Raw genomic sequence first — 20,585 nt, 5'->3', positions numbered from 1 at the left:
TTGATCTAGCTCAGGGATGGGGAACCTGTGGCCTCGAGGCCACATGTGGCCCTTTAGGTCCTTAAGTGCAGCTGAAACCAAACTGAAGTGGTGCACTTGAGGACCTAGAGGGCCACATGTGACCTCAAGGCCACAGGTTCCCCAGGTCTGAGCTAATTTATAAGCTAGTGCAGCTGTAGTCATGTTTAGGCTCTGTTGCATGCCTAGTCTTCCATCTCCACTTGAGTTTGAGGTATGGGTCCAGAGAATCAGAATTTTAAAGTTGTAGAGGACCTCTGAGGTCTTCTAGTTCCACCACTACAGGATTGCTGAATAAAAAAATAGGCAAGACAAGTAGCTATCCTATCCTCCTTTGGTAGGACCAGTAGCAGAGAACATTTTTTTTTTTTTTTTTAGTCTTTCTGCGTGAGAGAAAATGCATCCACCATGATTTTTATCTTGGTGTGGGTCCAGGGATTATGAACTCCACTGGAGCAAGAGTATGTTGGCCTGAGCCAGCAAGCACTTCTGCCAGCTTGCCAAGATGCTCTTCAACACAATTTCAAATGGTCAGGAGGAGGGAGGGAGGCCTCCTTTCCCATTTCAGTTGGCCCAATAATCCGGAGAAGAGACTGTTCTATGACCTCTCTATACCAGTCTCTCTACAGCAATCTAATGAGAAAAAAAAAAAAAAAGACCACAGACCTCTCAGTCTAGACTGGGTCAGTGACATTGACCATGGTGACTTAATGCTTCTTTTGGTGGGATTTGCCTTTTAAAACCACAAAACCATTTGCTTATATATAAATAATCATTTCAGTTTCATCAAGTAAATAAAAACATTAGTGAAATGTGAAGGCATCAGCAAAGTTCTGACTTCCATTTTTTTCTGTTACCATCACATTTTAATTTAAGAGTTTAAAAAAGAGCACATGATATTACACTACAATGACAGCTCAACTTTTTAATTAAAAAGTTGAAACATTTACCTTCAGCAACCTGAAGCATGGATTTGGAGTCAATGAGGCATATGAAGTACAGCATGTTTTCCTTAACAGCCATCCAATCTAAATGGATCTGAAGGCATGTGAATTGCTGAGGATAGTTTATTGATTCATTCATTGGGATGTACAACGATAATCAGCCACAGTTAGACCAACTTGGGGAATTTGGCTGGGAGAGATAGTGTGCTCTGAAAAGATACCATGAACAGTGTATATATTTCAAGATTTTTTTTAAGCCTTCCGTGTGGTCATTTTGAGTAACTGCTATAGCAGTACAACTCTATTGCCAGAACACAAAAAAAGAATCAAAACCATTTGAAAACAAAACATTAATTAAGAATTAAGAAATGAAAGAAATGCAAATGACAAAAAATCAAGTGAAAGAGGCCTTCTTTGTATGTGTACTCATATACCATGAGCACAATCTCCTCAACCTTTCCAGATTTGGGGGGTGGGGTGATGGGGAGAGGGAGGGAAGAGAAACAGGTTTGAAACCTCTCAGAATTTATGAACTAATAGGGAAACTCCACCAGCATTTAGTTAGTTGAGGTGACCATACCGTCAATTGGTTCCCCATCTTTCATCAATATGCTCTTGGTGGAGAGCCGGGGGATTTGCTAACCCCCCAGGGAGTACAGTGGAAATTGCCCAAATATCTCAGCTTGACTCTGGAGTCGTCAGGATTCTTCCTGGGTTCCTCTTGATCCTTGCTAGATTTCTCTCTATCTCTGGCAGCTCTGCCTCTCTTACTTCTCTCTCCATCTCTTTGCTCACACCTCTCTCCCCACCTCACCACAATATGTAAAATTGTCCTTCCTTTTCCAAATTCATGCTGCCTGGTATGATTCCTCCATCTCAGCACAAGGCCCTGAATCAGCCTTGGAGGGGCCTTCGGAATCCAATGTTCTGAAACTGCTGCTAATGAACAGCTAGCTGATCCTCTGTCTTGGACAATTTTAGCTGTGCTGGAGAACCTCCACCAAAGAGAGCTAATCTCTATGATACCTGATTTAAGGATAAGAAAAGGAGGCTGCCAGTAGAAAAATTGGGATGGAATACAAACATGAGTAGCATTTTAAAGTGGCAACATGCAATTTTCAACAGAATATTTTGTAGCCATTTTTCTAAACTTAGGGAACCTTCTCCACTTCCCTACTAGATTGCTATTGGAAACACCTTTAACTAGATGAGTCAATTCAGAATCCCATGGACAGATTAACTAGTAGTGACACTTTTACAACAAATACCACTACAACCAAAATATCTGTGTAACAAAAATATTCTGAGACATTCAATCATTTATCTAAAACACTGTTGGAGACAATCAAATGTCACAAAGAGTATCACAAAAAACCTGGGAAAGTCCTTCAATGTTTGCTGTAACGTAGCCTAACAATAGGTTCCCCCCAAATTGAATATTTATTTTAAACTATAAACTGGAATGGCTTCCACTGAGAAGAGAATGAAGTGGAATGGGACGCTTAGGCTGCTTGGATAATGGCATTCAATGCTGGAGTGTGGTCCAGGAACCATAACACTTGCCCTAGGTCACAAGAAATCTTCCTCCCAAGGTTTCTTTCGTGTCTACTCCCCAAGCATTTCTTTATTAATTGGAATCTGGTCCTCCCATGTGCCCTTGTGCACTCTGAATTCAAAATTCTGTGTTTCTATACACAAGGTGCAATTAGTTTCATGGTATTTGCCCAGGTGTGCTCATTCTGAGTCCTAGCAAGGGAAGATGAATCAGTATCCCTTGAAATGGATTTCCTCAATACTTCCTCTACCTTCTGAAAGATGAAATTATCAGCAAGACAAGACAAAAATGTATCAGCACCTCTGCTTTTAGCAGAGAGAGACCTCTAGTATATAACATATAGCATGCGATGTAATTCTAGCACCAGAAAAAAAAAATGGAAGGAGAACTCACAGATTCTCCTCAGAGAGTTGATTTCACTCAGAGAGGTAGGATTTGAACCTAGGTCCAACTAGAACTGGGGTCTTTTCTGCCTTTGCACTATCAGACCAGACTTACAATTGGTAAGAGCCCTACCACTTAATGAGGGCTCAGCATGGTGGCAGCAGCTAAGTTTTTCTTTGAAAAAGTATTGTGTAGGCTATTGTGGAAATCTATTTTTCATGACTTCATATGTATAATGGGTACCATATTTCTTGCCTTTCTGAAGAGAAGGAAGGAGGGAGAGAATTCAGAACTGGAAATAAGAATAAAAAAATATTATGTTGTAAATACAGTATTCTTCAAATAAATTACAAAGCAATCTGAAAGCAAATATATATTTTATTTATTGACTTAGTTTGGGCTCTGTTTCTTTGATCAGCCATCCAGTTTTGAAGAGCAAAATAAGCAGAAACTACTATAAGTTTGGGCCTGCTATATTGGATTACTTTGACTTCTGGATTCTCTAGGACACATAAAAAAGTAAGCATTTGAAAATAAAAAAAATAAAAATAAAAGCCCTGACCTTCCTAACCAACAAACTAGAGGGGCTTTACAAGGCCATGGGTGACAGTGGACACCATGATGAAATTCTTAAGGCTCCTAACTGTCAGTATTTCTCAATGTCCCAGGTGTGTGTGTGTGTGTGTGTGTGTGTGTGTGTGTGTGTGCGTGCGTGTGTGTAGCCAACATTTATAAATGTTCTTTCAGACTTCCTGATAGGTCTGCTCCCACTTTGAGGTTAAATGCGATGGCGGTTATAGAGGTATGGTGGGTAAAGACCATCATAGTGCCATTGACGCCATTGTTCAATCTGTTCCCGGCTGCGCTCTTCTTGTTCTGGAAGGAAGAGAATGAGACATTCTGTCATAATCAGAGCTAGGGGCTCTTTCTGTTTCAGATATGGAGAAACCCTGAAGCCACACCCTCAACACGTTGGGTTATTCTTCCTCGGGGTAACTGGCTAGGAAGGAGTTTAGATGAGATGGGCCAGCACTGATTGGGATCACAGCAGTGGGAACTTTGGATCTCTATGTGGGGCCAGGCATCTGAGAACCATAACAGAACCAAGAGAAAAAGTTAAAGGGCATCACCAAGAAATGGGGTGTTGGTGATCATGTGCATGTTGTGTCTGAGAAGATATGTGAAGTTGCAAAATAAAGAAATTACTTCCCCCCTCTTTCCAATTGTCCCCAATCTGTAAATGACTAACAAACAGTAAAACAAAAGACCCTCCAAGACATGAAATGTGTGATCAACATGACTGTGGCAACAGAGGCAGTTGGAACACGGGCATCATGGCACTGATTCCCTTCATTTGATAAATAAAAAGAAACTGAGCCCTGAAGAGGTTGCATAACTTACTCAGGGTCACATATCTAATAAGTATATGAGATGAAATTTAAACCCAGGTCTTACTGATTCCCAAGTCCAGCACTCTATTTACTACAGACAGTCAGGTGGCACAGTCAGAAAGACCAGAGTTCAAATCCAGCCTTGGACACTTATTAGTTGTGTGACCCTGGGAAAGTCACTTCATCTCTGTTTGCCTCAGTTTCTTCATCTATAAAATGGGGAAAATAATAGCACCTATCTCACGGGGTTGTTATAGGGATCAAATGAGATAATAATTGTAAAGCACTTAGTATATAAAGCACATAGTGCTATATAAAATGCTAGCTAGTATTAATAAATATTAGCTAGCATAAATATTAGTGTTATACCATTCTAGACATGAATAAACGACATGTGATCACTCTTCCTTTGCTTAAAGACCTCCAGTGAGGTTTGCCATTTCCTTCTCCAGCTCATTTTACAGATGAGGAAACTGAGGCAAACAAGGTTAAGTGACTTGCCCAGGATCACACAGCTAGTAAGTGTCTGGGGCAGATTTGAACTCAGGTCTTCCTGACTCCAAACTACTGTTTGAGATAGCTCGTATCAATTTTATATAGATATAGTTACTAGTAATTTTCCCTTTTACATCAAGTCTAAATCTGCTGTTCCAAAACTTCCACCCATTTACTCCTAGATCTGCCTTCAGGAGTCAAAGAGAAAAAAAAAATCCCTTTTTTATATGCCAGCCCTTCAGCTAGCTACTTAAAGACTGCTACCATGTTTTCTTCTAAATCTTCTTCTATCCAGGTTAGACATACCAGGTTCTCTTTAAGAATCATACTGCAATGTACAATTAATACAGCAGATAGAGCTCTGAGTCAGGAAAACCTGAGTTCAAATCCAGCCTCAGACTCCTACTAGCTCTGTGGCCCTGGGCAAGTCCTTTAACCTCTGAGTGCCTCAGTTTCTTTTTCTGTGAAATGGGGATAATAGAAAGTACCTCTTAGAGTTATGATGAGCATCAAACGAGATAATACTTGAAAAGTGCCTTGCAAGCCTTAAATGCTGTTTCTACTGATCTCTTAAGAATGGAACTTGAAACCTCTCAATATCCTGATTGCCCTCTTCTCTCACTCTTCCATTTGGGAATGTTTTTCTAAAACTAAACACAATACTTCAGAAGAGGTCTGAGTCCAGGGCAGAGTACATACAACGTAATTATTGATTCCTTGGTCTTGGTCACTGTGCCGCACAGTGTAGCCTAAAACTCCATGAGGTTTTCACTGAGTGATTACATTCCACCTTCCACATCTTGAGAAGTTTTTGAACCAAGGGGAGCTAGATGTTGAAGTGGATAGAGTGCTACATCTGGAGTCAGGAAGATCTAAGTTCAAATCTGCCCCAGACACTTACTAGCTGTGTGATACTGGGCAAGTCACTTAACCTTGTTTGCCTCAGTTCCCTCATCTGTAAAATGAGCTGGAGAAAGAAATGGAAAACCACTCCAGTATCTTTGCCAAGAAAACCCCCAAAAGGGGTCATGAAGAGTTGGACACTACTGAAAACGACAAAACAACGACAGCAAGAATGAATGTTTATAGTACTATGACAGGACCCACTAAACTGTAGTTCTGGGTTTGTGGTTTCAGTGACCATGATGCGTCATAAAACAGCACAGTATAAGTGAGGATATGTTTGCTACTTAGATTTCTAAGAACCATCCATTCATTTTTGTAAATGCCATTTTCCTTTACAAATGGCAACAAATGGTCATCACTAGCTAGAAAATGTATGTGTACATATACCCATTTGTAGTTGCCTGCTATCCCATCTAATAAATATAATATCCCAGTATATGAAACACTAATAAAAGCCCCTGAATGAATGTTAACCTAATTATGGTGCCCATATGCCCATAGCATATTTTAGAGTCTAGAGATGAACTTAAGTTAGTTGAGTTAAATCAGAAATTCAGGCCATGAGCAAAATTTGACCTCTATTATTTGTATAAAGCCATGACCACCTGGGCAGGGGAGAGTATCTCAGAATCTAATCAAAGCCCCCTATCTCTGTGAAGACAAGCCCAAATTCAGTCATGGGAGTCAGTCAGACTCTCTCTATGCTTCCTTTTCTCCCTTCTTCACCTCCTCAACCAATTACAATGCTCAGTTGTCCTGAAGCATAGCTCTAGCTCAGACAACCGCAACCCACCAGGCCTCCTCACCAATCACTGTTCAGTGAACCAAAGGAAGTGAAGGTGCCCAACATGTCAGAGATGGGATTTTCTTGTACAAAAAGGAAAGCTGGTAAGTGAACTTTGCAAGGTGTTACTTCCCTAGACAGTCTTGGAGATTGGTAACACACCTCCACCCTTCTGTCCCACCCCTCAACCATCTCCAACCTTCCTAAAGCCACCCTCAGTAGTCCCATCCTCAGTCATGACCCAATTTGTTATGAAAGAAAAAATCATGACTTTTTCTTGGTGCAGTTGTCTTAGATATTTTGTTGTTGAGTCATTTTTCAGTAGTGTCCGACTCTCTATGACTTCATTTGGGTTTGTCTTGGTAAAGGTACTGGTGTGGTTTACCATTTCCTTCTCCAGATCATTTTTACAGATGAGGAAACTGAGGCAAACAGGGTTAAGTGACTTACCCAGGGTCATACAGCTAGTAGTATCTGAGGACGGATTTGAACTCAGGAAGATGAGTCTTCCTAACTCCTGACCTGGCATTCTATCCACTGTGCCACCTGGCTGCCCCTTTCTTTAAGCAGTAATATTAACAATAACAATGTCAAAATAACATCAGAGCTCATTTTTACATGTTGTAGCTGGGAAGAGGGTGGACTAGAGGACCGCTTACCTTCTAACTCTGCAATTCTATAAATCCTTGATTTTTTTTTTTTAAACAACAGACTGATTCACTAAGTTGCAAGTGAAAGGGGTGAAACTCCAGGAAATTTGTATTTTCTGGTTAGTACTTTGGTCTAAGTTTCCTAAATGTATTCCCAGAGAGCTTTGTATTTTTGATGAGTAAAGTCAATTCCCCTGTTATGTCACTTGGATGATAGCCACTCAGCAAGACAGTAATCATGTACCTGGGGCTGCCTTCTCACCTCTGGAGAGCTTGGATGGCTGAAGGCTTTCTAGGATCTTTGATCATTTATTATTGTGTTCTTTTTACACAAGTTTTCTGGTTAAGAGTACACTTCACAGTGTACTTAAGCCCAGAACAAACATGTAGAGAAGCCAGTGACCTCAGGACTACATGACTGGCTGGTTGCCCTCGAGAATATTTCACTGCCTCTTAGCAGTTCACTGCAATTAGTCCAAGCCTGCCCCAACATGAATAGATTAAGATGGAGGCAATAAGGATCAGAGGAAGGGGGTCTACATAAAAGAGCTCTCCTTTCAGTGGCAGGCTTCTTAAAATTTTTATTTAATTTTTAATTTATGGAATAAAACAAGCATTTCCATAACAGCATAATTTTTTTAAAAAGATGATTGTACACGAAACTGCAAACTTTATGTACAACTTGCTATTCCTTTTAAATATATAATAAAATATCATGTAAATTTTCTTTTTTTCTTTTTTTCTTTCTTCTCCTCCCCACCCTAGAGATGGCTACCATCAGACACAAATAGGTATATATGTAAAATTATTCTTTACATACTTCTATTCATCATTTCTTTTTCTGAATACAGATAGCATCTTTCCTCATATGTCCTTTATGGTTAATTTGGGTATTTAAAATAGTTAAAATGACTTATTTGCTCAAAGTCTTTCTTCAAACAGTGCTGCTGTTACTGTATACAATGTTCTCTTGGTTCTGCTCATTTCACTCTTCATTATTTTGTGCAAGTCTTTTCATGTAAAAGCCTTTTAAAGGATACACCATCTGTCTTTTATTCCTTCCCTATTGTGAGATGTATGGATGTTGCTTCTGCATATTACTCAATCACAGGTTGGAGTCAGAGAAATAGTTTTTATTATTATTATTATTATTATTATTTCCACAAAAAGGCAAGTAGAAACCTGAAGGAATGCAGTCTGGGGGCTAGGTGGAAGTTGAACAAAAGGGAGTTATATTAGAATATAAAACACTCAATGGTGAATAGACTAACCAGCACAAAACCAGTTCTGAGGTTAACATAAAAAGGGGTGTTCCCAAGTAAGGATCCAGTGGTCGAATTGTGGGGAGTGGGAGATGTAATTAGGAGCAGAGACTCACATGAGGAAATTAGGCGCTTTGGATAGGCTGTAACCTCTATAGCACCCAACAAAAGGGGGAAACAGGGGAAGGAAATTTGAATGGGGAATAGAGAATAAAAAGGTATGCTTTTGTCAATACGTGTGTTCTCACATGTGTACTCACACATGCGGGACACCCAGCCTTTCCAGGTCATTAATAAAGCTTCTTCCTGATTCAACAATGACTTCATGGAATTTGTGATAATCGTGTAGATAACACCTAGCCAGCACATAAAACAAGGGATGGAAATGAAAGCTCTGTGGCCTTTCTTTCACTTCTACTCTCCCCCAACCTCACCACCTGCCAATCTCCTGGGAAAAAAAAAAACCTCCTAAAAAAGAGCCCTTGGAATATTACTAGCTCCTTCTATCTGTATCGTCTATCTCTGAGAAACAGCGTAGTGTAATGGAGAGCTGGCCTTGAAGGCAAGACCTGCGCTCAAGACCCAGCTCTAATACAGGCTATGTGACCCTTGGCATGTGTTCTAGAAAACTCTCTAAGATGGCAGGTAGAAGAGTGGGTGCTGACCTATATTGGTAAAGGGAGTTTCCCCACCTGAGAACTCCTTATACCAGTGAAATCACAGGGTCATTCTTTGTCTGTCTGTCTGTCTGTCTTCTAAGTGAGGTTTGGGGGTGGAAATGAGGAACCCCTCTACTGAATCACACTCATTAAGGGAGCCTTGACCAGCAAATACACTCTTGTCCTATAGCCCAAGCCCCAAACTTCCTTCTGGATTTAGCATCTTCTGTAGTTCACAGGCCTCAATATTTAACGGATGGGCTTTTAGGTCAACTTAGCACTCACCATGCCCCTTTATCACAGTAGTTTGGTCCCCCTTTCCCCTAAGTCTATTGTCCTTCCTGGCTTTAGCAACAATCTCATTTGCACACTGGAGGGATTCACTAGGATTATCTGTCACTTGTATCATCACCCTGTGTGGAGGGTAGAAGTGGAAGAATTACCAGAAAGCCATGCTTTGGCCCTGTTAATCTCCACTATCACTTCCATCGCCTCTGTGTGTGCAAAGTTCAACAAGACAACCCCATTAAGAACTCTCTTGGGTTTTTACTATAGCCAAGGCCTTTACAGCCACCTCATTACTTTGGGGATATAAATCAACATAGGAATTCTTTAAGGGTCTTAAATTAAAGTTCTTAGCTGTGGAAGAGGTCCAGGGAGGTTTGAGCAAGATGTTCTAGCTCTAACATCTCCTGTGACTTTTTGTAGAAACAGAAAATAGAACACAGGGATATTCCTCCTTTTGACAAGAAGAGAATAGAGGCCCTTTCCCTAGACATTGTATTTCACCACATACTTGTCACCACTGTGTAATCGTGGCAACCTGTGTTTTTTCAATCCAAAAATTGCTTTATAACCTTTCATTGCATAATCGTTGCATGGTATAATTCTGTTCGTCATGCCGCTTAAAAGGTAAACAGAGCAGCAATGTATTTGCCAGTGGCATTTGGATATGCATTTATCTCTTGTGCATTGCAAGCCGTGAGCCTAGAATTCTCAGCGCGTGTGCATTGTCAGTATATTTTTCCGAAAGCAAATCGAGTGGTTTGTTTTGAGCACCACAGTACTAACAGTATTGTCACTCAACCCAATGAAGAAGCATAGGAGCAAGGGGAGCAGGCAGGCAGGCAGGCAAAGCTGCCTGTGAGAAAGCCACTTGATATGGTAAGACTTGCCTCTTCCCGCAGCAGCTAAACTGTACAGTTCATCTGCCAGCCATACAGTTTAGCAATAAATTATTTTTAAATAATATTGGCACATTTAAAAAAAAACCTTCACATAGTGGTCGCACCCCACTTTTTTGCCCCCAAAAAATGGCATAAAATCTGCGACAATTATGCAGCAAAATACTGTAGTTGAAGAGTTCTATACCAGGTCACTTTCCTGAGCTCAAGGTCAGATTTTATTCAGTAAGTGCAGTAAGAAACAGTGATCATCCTGTATTATCCCATACCATACCACCCATCTCCAGTCCAGATAAGCTCATCACTTACTGACAGCAGGGAGGAAACCCAGCCTGCCAAGAAGTGAAGACATTACTAATGATGCTGCCAAAAGCCCCAGCTGAGCCCAAGGCATCTGGGCTTTTGGGGGCCCTGAAGTTTTTAGGGTTAGAGTTGGGGTTTGGCAGGGGAATGTATCTGAAAAATAAGAAACCAAATCTGGGAGCCTTTCTATCCAGCTCAGAGAAATTAAATGGAACCCCAGAACTATTGAGAAATTTCCAGCTATGTACAGATCTGAAACATCAAGACTTCCTTTCAGAACATATGCATGTACTTTTCTGGGTTAGTTTATTCAAAGGCTAGTAGGTAACCCGATTGCCTACTTATATGCAGCCCTGTGGGCAGTTAGGTGGTACAGTGGATAGAGCACCGGCTTTGGAATGAGGAAGACTCATCCTTCTGAGTTCTAATCTGACCTCAGACAGTTGCTAGCTGTGTGACCCTGGGTAAGTCACACAACCCTATTTGCCTCAGTTCCTCGCCTGTAAAATGGGCTGGAGAAGGACATGGTAAACCACTCCAGTGCCTTTGCCAAGAAAACCCCAAATGGGGTCATGAAGAGTCATATACAACTGAAATAACCCTACAACAATGACAAAATGCAGTCCAATATGAAACCATTATTAGGACTTCTCATTCAAACAGGTATTGGAGATCTCCAGAGAAAGGGTGCTGACAATGGGAAGATACAATTGCAGTTAAATCTTTCCTAGAAACTGATTCCCATCCAAAGCAAGGCATTCAGTCCACTCTTGGCAGGAAAGTAGTGTAGTGGCTCAATGAACAGACTATGAGTGAGAGGTCCTGAGTTCAAGTTCTGGCACCGCTACTTACTACTGTGTGACCTTGGATAAGTCATTTACCCCCCTCAGGCCCAAGTTTCTTCTTTAAAATGAAATAGTTGACTTCTAAGGATACTTTTGAGTTTAAATCTATGACTCTATGAATGTGTACATAGTAAGAATGACTTCACTTACTGAAAATATAAAATTTCTCTGCAAAGATATATAGAAACCACAGTTGACTGACTAACTAGAAAATGCAGTACTTGGAAGCTTTTAAAATTTGTTCTAGGCATCTGAATGATAAGGATACCACAATATACAAATGCCATCAGCAGCAGTAGTCACCATGTTGCTGTGGGAAGGTTGGTGTCTCTCAATACCATTCCTTGTTGGATGATTCCTGCCTGTGTATGTGCCTGGCTCATGTTTTACAGACTTCTTTTCTAATTCACTATTCTTTGCTCCCATCCTGAGCTTAGAACTCTGTAGAAATGTGCTAAATAAAGCCTTGGATTTTTCCAAAGCCAAGGGTGGTGGAGAGAACTAGATACTAGAGTCAAAAGTTTGGCATCTGTCCAAGCTACTTGGAAATGAGCTAAACATCCCAGTGCAACCATCATCATTACTTATTGGATGAATTGCTAAGGCAGGGAAAAAACAGCCAGGTTCTGGCTCCTCATACAATCCTTTCATTTTCCATTGCTGGGTTTAGCCCTGGGTGTGAGCAGGGAAATTTGGGGGAATGGAATGGGCAAGTAGGTAAAGTGGTACTGAGTTGGAGCCATAGTTAAAAGGTGTCTGGGGACCCACAAGTGAGTCATTAGCCAAATACAGACTCAACTAAAGAGATTAATTTCATCTTCTCCCCATCCCAGAAATTTGCTAAATGAGGACCTACTGTCACAAAACAGTCTTGGGTTTTCCTAAGTGTGAGATAACTTTCAAATATTTATCTCCAATCAGGCTTCAGTCCCACATTTTCATCTGCCTACAGATATCCCCACCTGGTACCTCAAACTCAAGATATCAAAAGCTAAGTTTTTCCCTCCAATTTTTTCTTCCTTCTGACCATTTTCTTTCTGTGGTTACATCACCCTTTGCCCATTCTCCCATGTTGGAAATTCTGTATTTTCTTTTATTCTTCTCTCTTCTTTACTTCTGATAGCTAATTAATTACCAAATTCTATTGATTCTACCTCTACATATTTCTTGTATCAGTCTCCCTCATTCTAAATTCTCATTTCCATCATTCTAGGGCAAGCTCTCATTACCTCCCATCTAGTCTATGACAGCAGCCTAACTGATCTTCCTACTTCTACTTTCCCATCTCCAATCCATCCTCCACACTGTTAGGAACCTTTCTGTTTAGCCATTTTAAGAAATATTTTTAAGTTAACAGTTGACATTCAGTTACCTTCTAACCATTTGGAATGGAAGATAGAATACTTTGCCTTTTCTCCAGGCTTTAGCCAAAACAGTAGCTCTCAAATAAGATTTGCAAGACACTTAGCACAAAAGAATTGGAAATTTTTATGTTGCCCATCAATTGGGGAATGGCTGAACAAATTGTGATATATGAATGTAATGGAATACTATTGTGTTATAAGAAATGATGAACAGGTAGATTTCAGAAAAACCTGGAAAGACTTACATGAGCTGATGGTATAATGTACACAGTAACAGCAACATTGTGCAATGATCAACTATGATTGACTTAGCACTTCTCAGCAATACAATGATTCAAGACAATTCCAAAAGACTCATGATGGAAAATGCTATTCACATCCAGAGAAAGTACTATGGAGTCTGGATGCAGATTGAAGCATACTATTTGCATTTATTTTTGTTTGGGAGTTTTTTGGAGGCTTTTCCCTTTTCTTCTGTTTCTTCTTTCATAATACAACTACATTTACATGATTGAAATGTATAACCTATATCAGATTGCTTGCCATCTTGGGGAGAGGGGTTTGGGAGGGAAGGAGGAAGAAAAAATTTGAACTCAAAATCTTATAAAAAAATGAATGTTGAAAATTATATTTACATATAATTGGAAAAAATAAATACTATTTACAAAAAAATAGCCACTTAGCACAGTGCTTGGTCCATATTAGGTGCTTAATAAATGCTTGTTCCCTTCTCTTTCCCTTAAGGAAACATTGGTTCCCCAGTATTTAAGGTTAACCAGATTAAGGCAGTGGCTTTCTATTTGTGAATAGGCCAAGACCCTCTTGAGTTAAAACTGTGGTCCCCTATGAGTCATGTTGATAGGACTGAGTTGACTGAAATAAATAGGCAGAATCCCTTTGTTTCAAAACTGACTTCATCCTTGAAAAAGGTCAGAGACACCTCTTCTCACTTTTGGATCTGGCAGAGCTTAGAATACAAAAGATGAGATAGAAGCAAATAGAGCTTTAAGATATTGGTCATTCTTTTGACCTTGTGGTAGGGCAGGAGAACCTCTCCATTCTGCCTCTCTTCGGAAGAACAATCAAAAACATTATGGTTCTTTCTATGAGTGGCAGTAGTTAAAAAGTTATTTTTCCAAAGAGCAGAAGACCAACCAAAGGCCTTTTTTCTCTCTTTCCCTCTTAATCTCTCCACCAGGAGTTGGAAAACATAAGTGGCATAGTGTCCAGATATGCCCAATTGGTCTCAGGAGAAGGATCCATTACCATCCTCCTTTCAAAAATCATTACATGCCATATATTTTTGTGATATTATTAGAATTTTAATTTCATTAGATAGGCATTTTTTAATGTCTTTGTCTGTTCTGAGCTAGAAATTTCTAATAGACCACATGCATGATAGTCTCCATTAAACAACTCTTAAGCAAAAATTGCATATATTTAATGGAATTCAACCCATTGAGTACTCTAGCAGTTACCAATGTCAAAGATTCCTAGGCAAAAAGACCTCTGGACCTTAATAGATCTGGGGTAGGGCAGCTTTGTTAGAAGTTTTTTATATGTTGCCATTTGGTGGCATATCCCTATTTTCCTTCTTGAAGTTAGCCTTTGGCATTAATTTAAATCAGATTTTTACCAGTATAAAATGCTAAGGAAGAGGTGGGGAAGGAAAGGGCAGGAAATAATGTGATTTCGACTACACACACACACACACACACACACACACACTTACACACGGAAGATCCTTACCATCATTCTGCTCCTCCACAAAGTTCTCAAACTCATTCCTTTGTTCCTCGTAATACTCCCTCCGATGCTCATCTGCTCGAAGCTGTTGCCTATTTTCCGCTGTGGAAGAGAATTTACAGAGTTTACAAGGAGAAAGGAAATGCCTGACTTCTTAGGAAAACCCAATCATTAAGCCCAATGATTGCTTCTCATAGTATCTTTCTCTGGGGAAAGGCAGATATAGACTAGCATGAAGGAGAGCAAAGGGGAGGGGCCACAGCTAACCTTCAAATCTGTCATAGACACCCTGGGAAATCCAGCAGGAAGTAAATTATTTCCCTAATGAGTGGACCTAAGCCAGGAATAGAGCTGCAAGATTTGGGGAGTACCATGCTCTCAATGAGGGATATTTTTAAAATTAAGATTACTTTCCTACACAAACATATTTTCAATGGCAGAAATTCTACTCCCCCTAGTACAGAGAATGAACTGCTTTGTGATCATTCAAATCAATGTGCGTTATAGTGAAGAGTTGAAACCTCCAGTGAACACTATGTGACCTTGGCCAAGTTGCTTAATGTCTCTGGGGCTCAGTTTCCTCACCTATAAAATGAGAGTTTTACGATGACTAACTTTGATAGACAGCTTTCTCAGCAATGCAAAGATCTAAGACATCTCCAAAAGTCTCATGATGGAAAATGTTATTCACATCCAGGGAAAGAACTATGGAGTTTGAATGCAAATCGAAGCATACTATTTGCTTCTTTTTCTTCTGTTTTGCTTTGTTTCCTTTTTCTTGTGGTTCCTCCTATTGGTTCTAATTCTTCCTTACAACACGATTAATTCGAAAATATGTTTAATAGGAATGTATACGTAGAGCCTATATCAGATTGCATGCCATCTGGGGAGAGAAGTAGGGAGGGAGGGGGAGAAAAACTTAAAACTCAAAAGCTTATGGAAGTGATTGTTGAAAACTAAAAATAAATTAATAAAATAAAATAAAATGAGAGTTTTTTATTGAATTATCTCCAAGGTCCCTTTTATCTTTAAATCCCATGGTTTTTACTGTAGGTACAAGAAAGACTAGTCATAAAAAGAAAAAAGGATTTCTTTTGATAAAAGTAATTTTTGATAAATAATTATCCTTACAACATTTTTTTTTTGGTCTGGATTTGTGTAGTAAGGATAATTAAGTGGCTTGGCACAGGGTTAACTAAGTCTAGCCTTGCCTTCAAATCCAATGTCATTTCCACTATGCCATTCAGTCTCCGAAGGACCTAAATTGTTTGTTGAAATTAAAGAGAAGTAATCTGAGACGTAGCTTGGAAACAGAGAGGGACACAGCATGTGTGGGCTATTGGTAAGGCTTGAAAATTATTTCAATCAGTCACTCAATCAACAAGGATTTAAGTGCTTACTCTGTGGACTAATTGCTGAGGAAACAAAGACAAAAACATTCGCTGCCCCCAAGAGCATTCTAATACATTCTAATAGCGAGAAGTGTAAAGAAACAGCTCCATGCCAGATACATAGTTATTGTTCACTGGGGGTTTCAGTGTTTCACTGTAGCAGGACTATCACCTGCCTAGAAATCCTAGGTGAGATGCTTTGTCTTGATACAACCTCCAATCTCCTTAGCAGTTTCAGCCGCCACGCTGAGCTGTAACTCAGATTGAGAACTGAGACTTTAGATCTTTTTCAGATGAACTCCTGCCTAGCTTTACCTTGTAGTGACTTGGACAAAATAATACAATATTAATGATAACTGACATATACAAAGTGCTTAAAGCTTACAAAGTATTTAACATATATTATTGTTATTTGATCCAAACTGCTTAGATGGATAGATAGGTAGGTAGACAGACAGATTAGATAGATGGATGGATGGATGGATGAATAGATAGATAGATAGATGTACTTATTAAGCACTTACCTGTGCTTAAGTTAATTATAACACGTTTCATAGGAAAACCTAGAGTTTTCTTTACACATCTTTATGTCTCCAGAAAGCGATATTTTATATTTCATTTTTAAAAGTTTAATTATTAATTTAAAATGTTTGAGTTTTTAAATTTGTCAAATAAAAATAATGTCCTTTATGATCGAGTACTCAATAAATACCTGTCTTTAATTTAAAAAAATAAAAGTAAAGCTCCCCAGGCACACACACTAATGCAATGTGTTGGCTACAACTATGAAATGCTGCTTGTGCTGTGTCCCACATAGCCTGAGATGTAGCCAAGGAGCCCATCATTCAGCCCCATTAGCAGAAGTTCCCTGGGTGTAAGTTGTGCAATGAGACTGAATGGAGAAGTTGCTGTAGAGCCCTGGGTGTGCACCAGGTTATCCTGTGCCTCCTGCAGTGTATAGGGGAGCTCATTCCACATACTATGTGCATTGTCTATATTGAACGCCTGAAAGCTTCAACCCACACCTCCCTAGCTGGGGACAACTTAAAACAACGGCAAACATTGCCATCTCCTAAAGAAATGCCTGTTTTTCAAGTAGAAACATCTCTAGGAGATTGCTTTCCTGGAGCCCTTCTTTTGAAAACTACTTGATTAATTGAAAAAAAATTAATTTTTAAAAAATGTTGGAGCTTGTTTTGCTTTACCATACATATTTGTCACAAAGATTCTTTTTTCTTTCTTTTTCAATGGAGTGGGAAGCTAAGGAGATGAGGTGAATTTTCATCAGTTGGAAAAAATAAGGTTTGATTGAAGTTCAGTTATGTTCATTAAATAAAAATTCTGAACCCAAAATTATGTGAGGGCCACTTGTTTACCTTCTTATGGCAGCATTCTTTATCTAACTCAAAAAAGACAGATTTAACCCTTTCACCCCCATCACATGAAAAAATTCTATTGTATTTCTACCAGCCAGTTAGTAATCAAATAACTATATATTGAAGGTTTACTATGTACAAGACACTATGCTATGTGCCAAAAGGGAAACAAATTATACATATAAATGAGCCATCTTGACATAATGGACAGTGGGCCATGTTTGGAGTAAAGAAGACCTGGGTTCCAACCTCACCTCTGTTACCTACTGGCTGTGTGACCCAGGGCAAGTCACTGAACCTCTCAGTGCTCCAGACAACTCACCAAAAACTATGTTTTCAAAAATAAATTAAAATGTTTTTCAGTTAACAAAAATCTAAATCCTCATAACAAATATGTAAAGTCAAGCTAAACAAATCCTCACATTGGCATGTCCAAAAAAAGTATGCCTCATTTTATAGCCTGAGTCTATCACCTCTCTGACAGGAGATGGACAGCAAGCTTCATCATCAATCCTCCAGAATCAGGGTTGGTCATTGTTTTGATCAGAGTTCTCAAGTCTTTCAAAGGTGTTTGTCTAAAACTATAATGTATAGACAATTTGGCATTTCTGCTTCTGTGAAGGAAGTTTCCACACTGAGCTCCCCACACTGATAAAATTACAGGTTCAGACCAAAAGACATGGAGAGAAAGACAGACAGACACAGAGAGAGAGACAGACAGACAGATAGACAGACAGACAGACAGACAGACTGAGACAGAGAGAGAGAGAGCCAGAGAAAGAGAGAGAAAAACAGAGACAGAGAGATGGACCGATACAAACACACACACACACACACACACACACACACACACACACAGGCAGAGAGAAAGAGAGAGACTGAGACACAGAAAGAGAGAGAAAGAGAGAGAAAAACAGAGACAGAGAGATGGACAAATACAGAGAGAGAGAGAGAGAGAGAGAGAGGGAGGGAGAGAGAGATGCATCAATACATCAATGCTCTGTGATTTTCTCAGATGAGGAATATCTTCCACCAATTCAGATAACAGTAAATAAGTCTTAGAAAATTGTGTGAAGCTTAAAGAGGTTAGGAAACTTGCTCATGGTTGCCCAGCTAGTAAATGTCAGAGGTCTTCCTGATGCCAAATCTAGCATGTTCTCTACTCTGTGTCACTGCCTCTTCCATCATAAAATGCCATCTATAGATATGAAATGCAAACATAAAATACATACAATTTCACACCACTGTATATGAGGATATACAAATAAATATTGCTGGGTAGTATGGTAAATGAAGAGAACCATAAGAAAAACACATTTTCTCTAATTTCAAATGAATGAAAATCCCCTTTCTTATCTTTATCTTCAGTCTGACAATTACTCCTTCTGGCTTCTAGGAGACAGCTCAGGAGAAAGAGACAGAGAATAAAAGTAACTTGGTACAAACACTGATCAGGCTCCTCACCCACCGTTCAGCTCATCCAGGGACTTGGTGGATCTCTTGCCCCGCTTCTTGAAGAAATTAGAAGCATCTGATTCCTGGAGGAAGATCTTCTTTTTCAAATCTGGAAGCAGAAACACTGACTAATCACAAAAGGCACAAGGTCACTGGTATGCTCTAGGGACGACTAGCAGGACATGGTGACTTTGCTGAACTAGCAGCTCTACTTACTTTCTTTGTCCTCTTCTCCAGCTGCTTGCTTAGAGCCCACAGCTGCACCTTCCCCAGTCTCAAGAACTAGGTGAAAATAACACAGAGATAAAATTGAGTGCAATGAAGCAGCCCAGCATCCTATAAGTGAAACCCTTAACCCACAGCCAAGCACAAGGTCATATCCTTAAACTCTGGTTTCCTAATCACTAATTTAAGGAATTTATTCTCTCACATCCAAGTGACAGGACATACCCCCTCCTAGGGAACCACAAAGCTGACTCCTCTGTGTAATTTTCTTTAGCACACACACACACACACACACACACACACACACACACACACACAAACCCTTTCTGCAGCAGTCTAGAAAATACAGTTTCTCCTCCTATGGCATCAGGGCAAAAAGTGTAGATATCTAGTCTGTCTTTGCTTTTAAAAGATCTGGGGTTTCTCTGTTGCTCATACTTACTAGCTAAAAGCACAAATGCAGTGAGGCAGGAGAGGAAAAAGATTTGCTTCCAAATCATCTTTGCTGAGCTTAAGGATTATTCCTTGGAATAATACAAAAGAAGAAGCAAGTTTTGGAGATTCAGATTCAAGTTCTTCCTATGTCAGGCAGACTGGGAGGAAGGGAGGAAGGGGGAAGGAGGCTGGCAGAGGGGATGCCACTGGTGAGTAAAGGGGAGGGGTGTGTATTGACTTTGTCTTCAATTGGCTGTTCCTGGCTGGGGTATTGGAGATGTTTCAGGCAACTTGAAAACATCTGCAAAAGTTGAACTTAGCATAAGGGTTACTTGGGCACCTGGAATGGCAAAGCCTGTAGCACACCTGCCAGTCATAAGGTCCTAGCCAAATGATGTGCTGCTTAGAATGCCCAGGCCAGGTGTCAGCTTTCAAATAGCAGAAAGTTAGGATTGAAAAAGGCCAAGAAAGCTTCTTGTATGCTGCCTTCAGGAATGCTCCTGCCAGACTTCATGAAGCAAAGCCAAGCAAAGATTTCCAACTGACAAATTCTATTCTAAGAGAAGCATCAAAGAAGCACGGAAAGACTTATATGACCTGAAGTAAGTGAAGTAAGTAGAACCAGAAAAGCAATGTACAACACTGAAAATATATAAATGGAAGGAAGGAAGGAAGAAAGGAAGGAAGGATGGAAGGAAGGAAAGAAGCAAGGAAGGAAGGAAAAGAAAGAAAGAAAAAAGAAAGAAGCTGAACATTGTATTATTATAAGGACTAAACTTGGCCCCAGGAAAGAGATGAGAAAATACATTTTTTCTTTGCAGAGATAGGGGGCAATGGGCATGGAACATTGTACATATTATCCGACAATGTGTTGGTTAGGTTGGTTAAACATTTTTTTTTTCTAATTCTTTGTTATGTCATTGGCCAGGGAGAAGTTATATATTAAGAAGTAATTGTTACTGTTTAGTCATTTCAGTTGTATCTAATTCTTTGTAACTCCATTTGGAGTTTTCTTGGCAAAGATACTGGAGTGGTTTGCCATTTCCTTCTCCAGCTCATTCTGCAGTTGAGGAAAGTGAGGCAAACAGGGTTAAGTGACTTGCCCAAGGTCACAAGGCTAGATTTGAATTCAGGTCTTCCTGATTTCAGGGAGGGAGGGAAAGAAGGAGAGAGAGAGAGAGAGAGAGAGAGAGAGAGAGAGAGAGAGAGAGAG

At 39.8% G+C, this 20,585-nt stretch overlaps 1 protein-coding gene across 2 annotated transcripts in view; it reads right to left on the bottom strand.

The window, feature by feature from the left end:
* Positions 1–3,301: 3,301 nt before the first annotated feature.
* Positions 3,302–20,585, bottom strand: part of UCMA (upper zone of growth plate and cartilage matrix associated) — a 47,203-nt gene continuing 29,919 nt past the window's right edge. The window contains exons 1-5 of one of the 2 annotated variants that reach the window (XM_027838820.1): positions 19,380–19,641; positions 18,929–18,994; positions 18,726–18,821; positions 14,494–14,592; positions 3,302–3,777 (exon numbers count right to left, since the gene is read on the bottom strand). In XM_027838820.1, coding sequence (XP_027694621.1) covers positions 3,680–3,777; positions 14,494–14,592; positions 18,726–18,821; positions 18,929–18,994; positions 19,380–19,437 — 417 coding nt within the window. In that variant the 5' untranslated portion in view covers positions 19,438–19,641 and the 3' untranslated portion in view covers positions 3,302–3,679. Of the gene's footprint in view, positions 3,778–14,493; positions 14,593–18,725; positions 18,822–18,928; positions 18,995–19,379; positions 19,642–20,585 lie in introns of those variants that run through there. The other variant, XM_027838819.1, reaches the window with a different exon arrangement.

This window comes from Vombatus ursinus, unplaced genomic scaffold (genome assembly GCF_900497805.2).
Source record: "Vombatus ursinus unplaced genomic scaffold, bare-nosed wombat genome assembly UNPS02014830.1, whole genome shotgun sequence".
Taxonomy (NCBI): domain Eukaryota; kingdom Metazoa; phylum Chordata; class Mammalia; order Diprotodontia; family Vombatidae; genus Vombatus; species Vombatus ursinus.
Note: the sequence above shows the minus strand (reverse complement) of the source record. Positions and strands in the feature narration are given on the sequence as shown.